Below are 12,067 nucleotides of genomic sequence, written 5' to 3'. Positions count from 1 at the left end.
AACTCAAGACAATATAGAATCTAGATAATGCTCCACCCATTTTCCCCACAACATCCCTGTGAGGTAGGTTAGACAGAGAGAGAACTTCTGGCCCCAAAATACAAATTAGCAAAAGACAGATAGTTTTAAATTTGGAGATTTAATTCCCAATATATGGTAAGCAAATCAAAGATAGTTTTTAGACATTCCTGTGATTTCACCAGCAAATATTTGGCACCGGGAGATGGTTCTGATTGACAGCAGGGAAATCAAGAGCTATGATTTAGAAAGACAGAAATCTGACAGAAGAGGAGTTGACAATTCACTGTAACTGATTTCAGACTCTTGTAACATAGAAATCTGACAGAAGAGGAGTTGACAATTCACTGTAACTGATTTCAGACTCTTGTAACATAGAATTGAAGCTGGTTACCTGGTATTTCATATTGATGCATAACAGCCATGGTTTTAAAAAAAGAAACTTATTTAAGGGCAGAATAAAAGCAAACAAAATTAATCAGAAAAATTGAGCCAACTCAGTAAACTTGTAGAAATATCAACTGAAGGATAGTTAATTATTCATACTCTCTAATTTCTCCTGTAATCAGAATATACATTACCAGCAAATTTTTGTAAGGAGAAACTAATGGAAATTTACGGATTTGGTGTAGGGGCTGAAGACACCAGACTGGAAACCAGGAGTCAATGAGCTCTATCCTGCCTTAGGCCCAAAGGCAGCTGGGTGACATTGAGCTGGCAATAGGAAAACAGAACAATGTAGCCAAGAAATCTACAATAGCCAATAATCAATTGAACACCCACAGAGACACACAAACATTTACACAGTACTTTAAACACCCTTAAAGCTCCTTAAAAGCAACAATAAACATCCATTACTTCAAATGCTTCGCCCAAAATATTCCCCGTTAAATAAATAATCTTTATTTTTGAGCAAACGCAACTTATAAAAACCCTGCCTTGTGATGAAAGCAACAGCTCTGATAGCCTGCAGAAAACTACCAATGTGAAAAGTCATTGCAGAAGTTCTTTCAGACAATAAGCTGTCCAAAAGCAGGGTATTTTCTGACAGTTGAATTTTATGTCCTGGAACAAAATGGCATATAGTGTTATTGACAGATTTGCAGGCACCTTTTTATGTTGAGAAACAGCTAATATAAAAAGTAAGCTTGATTACTTTTGCTATGCTTTTAGAGACAAGAGAACAACAGAAAAACTGGTATGCTGTAAATGCTAGAGAACATTGGCCATTAATAGCCATGCTTATTTGTACCCATGGTGGCTCCACTAAAACCAATTCCTCACCTGTCTCTTGATGGCTGCATGTATCTCGCTGTTCCTTAGGCTGTATATGAAAGGGTTGAGCATAGGGGTGACTACTGTGTAGAATATTGAGGCCACTCTCAGGCTCGAGACAGAATAGGAAGATGATGGGCGGAGGTAGGTGCCTATCACTGTGCCATAGAACAAAGCCACAGTGGTGAGGTGGGCACTGCAAGTAGAGAAAGCTTTGTACTTTTTGGGCTTAGATGGAAGCTTCACCACCTTCAGGACAATGAAGACATAAGAGAAAATAATGAGCAGCAGAGGCCCAAGGACAATTGCTGTCCCTTCGCTGACAAGAAGCTTATCAACAACGGAGGTGTCCGAACAAGAGATTTTCAATAAAGGATGGAGGTCACAGAAAAAATGGGGGATTTCTCGGGAAGCACAGAAGGTAAAATTAGATACCAACAGGATGTACAACAAAGAGTGGAAATGAGCCAGCAGCCAGCAGCAAGCAGCCAACAGAAGGCAGCACTTGAAGCTCATGACTCTGGCATAGTGCAATGGGCGGCAGATGGCTACATAGCGGTCATACGCCATGGAGGCCAGGAGAAAGTTATCTGTTGCAGCAAAACTCACAAAGAAATACATCTGTGTCAGGCAACCATTATGGGATATTGCTTTTGTCTGGGTCGCTAAGTTGTGCAGCAATTTAGGTATTGCAGCAGAACTAAATCCAAGGTCAGCCAGTGACAAGTGACAGAGGAAGAAATACATGGGAGCTTGGAGGAGGCTGGCATTGGAGAAGATCAGCAAGATTATCAAGACGTTTCCTAGCAGACAAAGCAAGTACATGCAGAGGAAGATGGGAAAGAGAAAACCTTGGAGGTCTGGTGAGGAGGAGAAGCCCAGAAGGATAAATCCAGCAGTGATGGTTTGATTCTTCTCTTCTGTGTTCATCCTGCAACTCAGGCATTTAGGACCAAGTTCTTGTCTACTTCTCTGCTCTGTATTTCAGCTGGCTCCAAAAATACTAAACTAGTTTGAGAGAGAGAGAAAGAAAATATTTACAGCTGTTAAATATATTCATAGGAATTTCTCTTGTGAAAGACATGCAGCTTATTTTAATTTGCATTCCAACAACTGAAAAAGCCATTCCCTCCAAATATGGCCATTAATCTCTGCATAATTCTCTCCTCTTTCATTTTTTCCAAGCAACTGAGAATATTTTTGATATGTTAGAAGTTGTTTTCAGAATGTACAATGACAAATTATTTACGAGTGTTAAAATAGGGGATTAGACAGTAAAATAAAAATTTGTGCAATTGGACTGATCAGTTAAGGATATTTTTTTAAATGACAAAAGGGCTCCAGGATTCCTTAGCCAATCACCCAGTTCCTTCTTCCTATGAAGTGGTAACTATTTAAACTGAAATGGCTTAATTTAGGGGAATAGAGCAGACTGCCTCCTTCTGTGCAGAACATTTATCCATCTCCCCATTACTGTTTACACTGACAGGTAGGAACCAAACCCATATTTTTCAGGCAAACTTTTTTCCCCACATGTTAAATTTCAAAGGCTGCTTTTGTGACTTATTATGTGCAAAGTTTCCACTAAGCAATAGCCCTTGTAATTATGTCATTTTTTCTCCCAGGCTGTTTCCCCACCCTATCTACACTCTGAACAAAGAGATAACAATCCTTTTCTAATTCAAAGTCTCATTCTCCAGGCTTCTTTTTCACCAGTACCTCCATTATGCCACCCGGTATGTATCTCCCCATTTGCCAAAGGGCAGTTTGCATAGGGAAAATAGAACCACAACAATGACAGAGAGAAGAACTTTACAACTGCATTGCTCTATGGTTCATTCAGATACAATGTGCTGAGAAAGCACTGAGTTTAAAGAATGTGGCAGCAAGGTGTGCACAGTTATATGTTGTTATATATACAGACACAAAGGAAAATGGGGAATAAAGCTGAATAAAGCACTAACAAGATCATATGATTTGCCCATAAAGTATAAATGGATACCCTACCATATCTCTACAGGAGCCAGAAGTCTTGATGTTTTCATTAAAAATGGATCTCTTTTGTTATGCCATCATATACCTAAGAACAAAGTCTTTGCAGTGTAACCTTTTCATTCCTGAAGCAGAAATGCCTTGGCACTGGCACAAATAGGACCCTTATTATAATGAGATGAAGATAATTCATCTTCATTGAACTCCCCAAGGAAAGAAAGTAAAAGTTATGAGGACATTCTTCAGGGAACTTGTTAATCAAAAATAAAATATACAGCAGGAATACCAAGCAATCTAAAATTGGTTGGGTTGATGGATACCAAACATAACTGGCTTTTTTTTTAGTAAATAAGACTTTATTAAGACCCAACATATTGAGAGAAATACTGTTTGTCTTAATAAAGTCTTATTTACTAAAAAAATCTCCAGAAATTTACTTCCAAGTGGCAAATGTCACCAGTTGTAATGTACAGACTTATATTAGAAAATCCCTATCACCAGTATATTAACATTACAGATCAGAGTAGGAGTTGCTTTTTCTCATCTGATACAAGGATTATCAATATACAATACAATAATACAATAGCAGAGTTGGAAGGGACCTTGGAGGTCTTCTAGTCCAACCCCCTGCCTAGGCAGGAAACCCTATACCGTTTCAGACAAATAGCTATCCAACATCTTCTTAAAGACTTCCAGTGTTGGGGCATTCACAACTTCTGGAGGCAAGCTGTTCCACTGATTAATTGTTCTAACTGTCAGGAAGTTTCTCCTCAGTTCTAAGTTGCTTCTCTCCTTGATTAGTTTCCACCCATTGCTTCTTGTTCTGTCCTCAGGTGCCTTGGAGAATAGCTTGACTATATATCACTAGCTTTAGAAAAAGTCTCTTTGAAAGCTTAAATGAATAAACAGCAACAACACCCAGTGGGCAAATCTGCATAACAGTTTCATCCAGTTGCAAACACTGAGAACATACCACTGCAGTCTTAATATTGCTTATTTTCCATTCAGCTATTTCAGTTTGCATTTCAGAATAGCTGAATTTGCAGGGTTAAATGTACCATTTTATTCCTTTACTGTAAAAAGTTTTGGTTGATCATTCCTGCATTTAAATTATTGTGAGAGGTTCAATTACAAGGACCATTTTTTTAAAAGAATTGATTAGCCTTTCCCAAGTATTTTATTCCTCCCATGGAGAAAGCATTTTCCTCTTGCACACTTTAGAATGGCTCTCCTTCATAACTTTCTCTTTCAGAGAAATTTGCCTGTTGTCAGGTTTCCTGCAGTTGCCACAAGTTTCCTCTTCTGCACAAACAATATCCATGAAGCTTCCTATTATTGGTATAACTTTGCACTTGCTTGGCAAAAGTGTGATGATATGTTCATAACATAATCCATATACTGGATTACCTATTATAAAAACTGTGAAATGTCAATATTTCTCTTTGTGTCTGCCAATGGCCATCCAGCCACCCTGTGTTGCTTGGCGAAGGGTGGACCACAGGGTCATCTAAAGGGCTGCTGCGAGGAATTTTCTAGCTGCCAGGATTATAATAAGTCATGCAGATCCACTCAGAGGTGGACTATGAACCTCTGGCTAAAATGCCTGGGTCTTGCATTGTAACCTGGGATGAGTTTGAATTGTTGACTCTTGAGGAAGTGGGCAGGATTCTCCAAGCTGTCCTTCCCAGGTTATTGAGACCACTCAAGAGGGGTCCTACAATTGGGTCCATGCTGTGGAGGTGGCCTGTTTCAGGGAGGGAGTAATGTCTTTAGCCTTGAAGGAGGTGGCAATGAGCCTAGAACTAAAAATGTTTATAATTATTGTCATGTCTTCAACTTTCCATTTAAAAATGGAACCTTCTTTGTTGTTGAGATGATGGTCAGATTCCAGTTACAAAGAAGTTTGGAGGAAGCAAATTATTTGTAACTGTTCCAGCCAGGGTTCAAGGATTTAGTATGGAGTCAGTAATAATTATGCTTGTCAATGACTTTTGATGCTGTTGGGAGGGGATCATGCATCCATTGACCTCTCTTTGATTTCTCAGCAGCTTTGGATACAATCAGTCATAATATCTTTCTGGGCTGGCTGTGAAGTTTGGGAAATGGGGGCACCATGTTAGGTTGGTTCTCCTCTTACCTTCATGGCAATTTCCAATTAGTATTGACAGAGAGTTAGCTCTCTGCCCCTACATCTTCAGCCCTTCAATATGAGGTGCCACAGGGCTCAATAATCTCTCCTCTCTTGTTTACCATCTACATAAAACCATAATATATCAGTTAGGGTATGGTATCATTAATAGATTGTTGATACCTATTTATACATATCAACTCTTTATTGTTCAAGTTGATGTTCTGTCTTAATTGCATCAAGATTGAATGGTTGTAAATATTGGGTGGGGGGGCTATATCCTAGAATGAAGGAATGAGAGGTAACCTTACGTAAAGACATGCGTAGGACGCTACCATGATCTCAGTAGCTGGTTATCTTGGATACCTACAAGCTCATCTAATTAGCAGAACCAGATGTGGGAATAAAGGAAAGGTTACGCACAGACATACGCATTTCAGCTATGGTCTCAAGTAGTCTGTTATCTTTTAGCCCACTATCTCACCGAGCAAAGGCAGGAGTTAACCTTGGCCTGAATAGCATTCTGGATTCACTACGAAAAAAATGGGGGAGTAAACCAAAACAATATATTGTTGCTCTGTGCTTTGCTTGTTAAAACTGTATAAAAGCCAAATAAACTCTGCGAAGGCAGACAGATATTTTGGACACAAACTGCCATGATTGATTTCTGAAACCTACACTAGAATTATTTGTCTTTAATCTCTTTCTCTGCAAAGAGTTTCCTCATTCAAAACTGGTGTGCAATCTGAGGGGAAGGATGGCAAGCAGATACTTCTCCATGGAGAATGGAGATGATGGTCTTCCTTCTCCATCTGGACATGGAGAAGATGGGAGAACACCTATCTCTGCCTTGGATGGCTGCTCTTCCCATGTTTTGGAAAATGAAAGGCTGAATCATCAAGCTCATAACCATTGCACAGTCTTTTAAAGGCACTTGATTCACTAACCTAATCACTTTCAGAAATTGCCTATTTAGTTACCTTAAAAGTATTGAAGATGTTCAAAAAGATGTTTGAAAATCTGCTAATGAGTTTGAAGATAAACCAAAGAAAAGAACTATATATTTATGAACTTTTTAAAAAATTAAATAAATAGCAATAAGATAAATAAGATTTTGATCCAAGAAAGTTATAAATTAATTAAGTATCCAGACAAATTTGGAATATTGAAACTTTTACCTCAGTTGGAATTAATTGTATAAAATAAACAGCTTTTTGGGGAACCAGATTTATTTTGTCTACTATAGGTCATAACTGAGATTAGAGACTTTATTATTTAAATTAGACACTAGAAGAGACTAAATATTATAGGCGAAAAGAAGAATAAAAATCCCTGCCTAGAGTTGGGATTTACAAAATTACACCAAGAGAATTACCTGAATAATGTCTTTTAATTGGATTTACAACAGAGGCTTGAAGAAGTCTATGCAATGGGATAAAGAAGAATGGAAGAGGGATTAAATCTTACAGTATTTATTTACTTACTTGATTTGTATTCCATCTTTATTGTTTTTACAAATAACTCAAGGCAGTGAACGTATCCAACACACCTTCCTCCTATTATCCCCATAAATACAACCCTGTGAGGTGAGTTGGGCTGATGACTGATGTGACTGATGTGAGTGTCTGATGAACTTTAAAAATTAAAATTTTCAAAGTAAAAATAAGGAATGTAAAGTTGGTTATTTGGTCAAAGTTAAAATAAGATATTTTTTTATGAGATTCTGCAATGTATATGGACATTACTGAAATGGATAAAGGTTTTCTTTAAAAATGTATTTGCATTTCTTTTTGAAAAAATTGGTTATGCAAAGATCAGATTCTCCTTTATAATGTCTCTTTATCTTCCATCTTCTTTTAAATTTTGCTTTTTAGAGCTATTTCTAGTTTTGTAATTTGCTTTGTTTGTTGTATACAGCCCTTTTAGCAGAAAAATAATATGGAGAAGGTAATAAAAAAAAAAATTCAAGATCTGAGAGCCGGATCTCCAGTTCAGCAAAAGAATGGAGCTGTCCAGGGTCCTGTAGTTCTTTTCTCTCAGTGTAGTTCTAGTCGTCTGCACAATGCCTGAGGTTAGTGATAAATGGTATGTAATTACTTCACTGTTGGTGTCTCAGTTGCCTGCATTTTTTATGAGGTCAGAATCTTCTCCAGGGTTTTCTCTACCCTTCACATTACATGTCCAAAATGTTCAAGCTTTTGTGATTAATGCTTCCAGTGAGTAACATTTTACTCCATCTCCATTGAATTATTTAATTATTTTTGAAGTCCAAAGTTTTGCAAAATGCCATCAGGGTTAAGGAATATCAAATATAAAGAGCAAGGAGTTTGGGAGGACTACTGCTGAAAAGAGGATTATCCATGTGCATTTCATCCAAATTTTTCAGGATGGGGGTCAGGAGCATTTGCTCCCAATGTGATGGTGTAAGATGTGTAAATTCTACCTGAAGTAGACAATCCCAGACATACTAGAATAAGCACCTGAATATGTAAATATAAACTGCCTTACAAAGGTCATCACATTTCCAAACACAACAACAAAATTCCCGTTTTTGGAAATGCAACAATCTCAGTTGTGATGGAGAACATGCCAAGGAAGAACTTGACTGTGGATCAATACCTTTGAAATTAATCTTTCGCATGGTGAATAAGAAGCCAAACAGTTTGGTATGATGAAGTGCTTTAGGAAATTATTTTATTTTATATTCCTTGAAGACAGCTGGTCATTTGCATCCTTTTAGCAGGTCATTGAAGCATTTGGAGGTTTATCTGTGTCCTCAGGGTCTCCTGGTTCCTGTAGTCTTTAATTTTTTTTCTCTGGAAATCTATTCCTACTCCCACACCACTCAAAGAGTGTTCATCTCAAATTGTATAGCTAAAAGTCTGTAGAGATTCTTAATCATCCAGGTCATTTCCAGAGGAAAAAATTGCAGACTACAGGAACCAGAAGCACTACTCAGGTGACCTTGAGGACACAGATACACCTCCAAGTGCTTCAAGGACCCTCTAAAAGTATGCAAATTACCAGCTGTCTGACTAGAAGACCTCCAAGGTCTGTTCCCTCTTCACATTTTAAGCAAGCAAATGAATGAGGAACCATGGCATCTCAAGTCCAGGAGGAGAAGGAACAACAAAGCAGATACAAGCCACTTCAAAGGTACTGCAAAGCTCCACTATTTCTGATTTATCTAGTGTTGTGGCTGAGGTAAAAATAAATTGGCTAAGCTGCCCAGTATAGATATTAATGTGGGAACAGCATTAAAGATCTGGGTGAAAATATGGCAAATGTGTGCTTTTAAAAGAAAAAGAAAAATACACTCTTAATCAAATCTTATTTTAAATATAATTCAGACCTTCTTCCCGGGGCTTCAAAATATAATGGTAGTTTATTTCTACCCTCATGGTGACTTATGCAATTAATCAGTTTAAATCGAAAAGGGCAATGCCGGGGAAATGCATAGAAGTACAAACCACTTAAAGTAACCCATACTGTACATAAATTATATTACGGCCATGCAGCTGAACCTTTAGCATTTCAACATTCTCATTTTATAATGGCACACATCTTTGGGAGATATTAAGAGATTACATCCTGCTATAACTTTATGCACATGACATAGTAAATAGTGCAGAATGTTACAAAGTTAAAGAACATCATATATTATTTTACTGGCAACCATTGTTTTCCAAAGTGGCTCCAGGTTTCTTCTGAGGTACTCTTGATTCTGCTCTGATTTCCCTCTTCTGCACCCAGATCCTTAGTAATTTCCTCATGGCCTCATGAATCCCACTGTTCCTCAGGCCGTATATGAAAGGATTGAGCATGGGGATCACCACAGTGTAGAATATTGAAGCCGCTCTCAACCTAGAACTAGAATAAGTGGAGGATGGGCGGATGTAGGTGCTAATCAGAGTCCCATAGAACAAGGCAACAGTAGTGATGTGCGCAGTGCAAGTGGAGAAGGCCTTGTACTTCCCAGAAGCTGAAGGAACTTTCAACACCTTCAACATAATCAATAGGTAGGAGAGAAGGATGAGCATAAGGGGCCCAAGCATGGTTGCAGTCCCTTCAATCATGAGCAATGTTTCAGCAGAAGAGGTGTCTGAGCAGGAAAGTTTGAGCAAAGGATGGAGGTCACAGAAGAAATGGGGGATCTCTCGGGAGCCACAGAAAGAAAAATTAGCTATTGTAAATACATATAATAGACCTTGGGAAAAAGAGAGGAGCCAAGATCCAGCAGCTAAGATCAGGCAATGCTTGTAGCTCATGATTATAGAATAATGAAGTGGTTGGCAGATAGCCACATAGCGGTCATATGCCATGGAGGCAAGGAGAAAGTTATCACTGGTACAAAAGACCACAAAGAAATACATTTGACTGAGGCATCCACTATAGGATATGGTGTTTTTCTGGGAGACCAAGATTTGCAACATCTTGGGTACAGCATTGGAACTAAATCCCAGGTCAGCCAATGATAGATGACTGAGGAAGAAATACATGGGGGCATGAAAAAGGTCACTATTGAAGAAGATCAGCAGCATGATCAAGAGGTTCCCCAGTAAGATAAGCAGGTACATGCAGAGAAAGAAGGGGAAGAAAAGGCCCCTGAACTCTGGTGAGGTGGAGAAACCCAGGAGAATGAATCCCGCAAAGTTGGTGTTGTTCTCCTGTTCTGTTTCCATGGCTCATCTGAAAATGAGAATAAGTGGCATTATATCATTGCTCCTTCCATTTCACGAATGTAATACTGAATAATCTCATGGGCTAACATTCCTCACTGGATATTGCTGGAAATGACACTGACTGTTCAGCACCTCACAACCTGCTGATCCCAAGGGGCAGTCAATTAACAATTTACAATTCACTCTGTGTTCCTCACCCTACTGGCTTTTTCTCGATGAAGCTGTAATCTCAGATTACCTCCTCCTGCTTTTGCTTTCAGGTATGCAGGTACAGAGCATTTATTCTCTGATTCTCCACTTGACATGGTACAGTTAGTAAGATACTGGGTTTTGCCTACCCTTATCACTGACTTCCTTAAATCTCATTTACATCACTAACCATCACTCAGGCTAGATTCCTGCTGCTCCACAAATACTGGTGCCCTACTCCAGGTCCTGTAATCTATGTAGAACAGTGAGCTGGTGTCCTTTTAATTGAAGTCTTTTTATAGGTACCATGTATCTAAAGAGCCAGTCAGTCTGAGCCAGGATGATCCTGCTGGAATGACTGAAGATGGGAAAAAGTTAGTAGAACATATATATATAGAGAGAGAGAGATAGGCTAGGCATTGAATTCTAAACCTATAATGTGACCTTTTGTAGATTTCAATGAATGCATGATATGAATTGGAAGAAGTTGTACATCATTAGGTTCTGTAAGGAGCTCTGGCTTGCATGGTGACTTTAAAGGAGAACAAGTGCAAATTGGAATCAGGTAGATAACCTTAGTTTATTTCAGTCAATCCGCTGAAATAAACTAAATGCTATCAATGGGTTACTAAAATCAAATTCATGATTGGAGCTCAATAGATGAAGTTAAATCATTTCAGTCTTGGCGAAATGCTTCAAATTTGCAAATGACCCTCTATTTCCCTGTATGTCTGATTGATCTAACTCCATATAATATTCTTCACATTTTTAAATGGGGCATTTTCATTTTGAAAGAAAATCAGGTGCAGATTTTGCCCCAATCAGGACGGTGTTTCTGTTCCATAGGAGAGGGGAATGCATGCCAAGCTTCCTCCTTACAATTGCTATAAAGTGTTTTTCCTACCTGTTTCAAACCCCATCTTTATAGATACAGTAAGGAGTGCATTTTAAGAAAATCAGTGTGAAGTTTCTATCCAGATGAGGAGCATATTCCAAATTTAAATAGTTATTTTATTTTCTGAAAACTAAAAGCTCACATTTAATACTATAGTATGTGCAGAGATTTGACAGAGACACAATGCCAAGTTAATTCAGCATGATACCCCTAAAATACAGAAGGGGCTTGAGCATCCTGAGAAAGACAAACATTAAGGTATTTATTGAAAAAAAAAGCCTTAGGGATTGTAAACTTCCCGGGCAATCTTGACTAAAGATAACACTCACTGGATCTCAGTTCATGAAAATTAATCATTGGTTTCTGAAAAATAATATCTGGTTGAGAATTTTATTTGCTGCAAAGCTTTCATTTTGTATCATTAAACAGTCAACGTGAACACATCTGAGAAAATTACTTGAAAGGTTTTGTCTCACTTTGTTGAATCTCAGCAGTCTGACAAAGCCAAGCCTGGATGCTTGCTGGATGGTCAAATGAAGTACAGAAAAAGCAAAATCATTAGTGCTCTCCAACATGGAGAGCAAACATGGAGGCAAAACATCAAGAGATGGTAGAAATGGTCAGGTAAGAGGATTTTGGTTTCAATCTGAAGCAAATGGTCAAACAGAAATGAGAGTTTCTTGCTATCTGTAAAAGAAAATGGACAAGAGAGGGGAAAAACCATGCCAAATCAGAAGACCATCTTTCTTAGCACTGAAAGTCATGCAAAATAATCACCAACCATGGAGGTGTTCAAGGGATAGGAACATCTTGCACAACTGAACCTCGGTTTCATTCATTGCCAAAGAAAAGAAAACAGAAGAGAATATAAAGGTGGTATGAACCTGG

At 38.3% G+C, this 12,067-nt stretch overlaps 2 protein-coding genes across 2 annotated transcripts; both read right to left on the bottom strand.

Annotated features, from left to right (window-relative positions):
- Positions 1 to 1,284: 1,284 nt before the first annotated feature.
- On the bottom strand, positions 1,285 to 2,223 carry LOC309395137 (olfactory receptor 1L4-like; the record flags this gene model as incomplete). Its single annotated transcript, XM_081959010.1, has 1 exon — positions 1,285 to 2,223. One exon carries the CDS (start codon positions 2,221 to 2,223, stop codon positions 1,285 to 1,287), a length of 939 nt encoding a protein of 312 aa, XP_081815136.1.
- A 6,855-nt stretch (positions 2,224 to 9,078) lies between these two features.
- On the bottom strand, positions 9,079 to 11,700 carry LOC309395079 (olfactory receptor 1L4-like; the record flags this gene model as incomplete). Its single annotated transcript, XM_081958873.1, has 2 exons — positions 11,656 to 11,700; positions 9,079 to 10,102 (listed from the first exon to the last, which is right to left on the bottom strand). The coding sequence occupies exon 2, from the start codon at positions 10,093 to 10,095 to the stop codon at positions 9,079 to 9,081; it is 1,017 nt and encodes a 338-aa protein (XP_081814999.1). The 5' UTR covers positions 10,096 to 10,102; positions 11,656 to 11,700.
- Positions 11,701 to 12,067: the final 367 nt, after the last annotated feature.

The sequence above is a fragment of the Natrix helvetica genome (genome assembly GCF_964273705.1).
Source record: "Natrix helvetica genome assembly, chromosome: 1".
NCBI classification, from domain to species: domain Eukaryota; kingdom Metazoa; phylum Chordata; class Lepidosauria; order Squamata; family Natricidae; genus Natrix; species Natrix helvetica.
The sequence above is the reverse complement of the archived record's forward strand: the minus strand, read 5'-3'. Positions and strand labels throughout refer to the sequence as shown.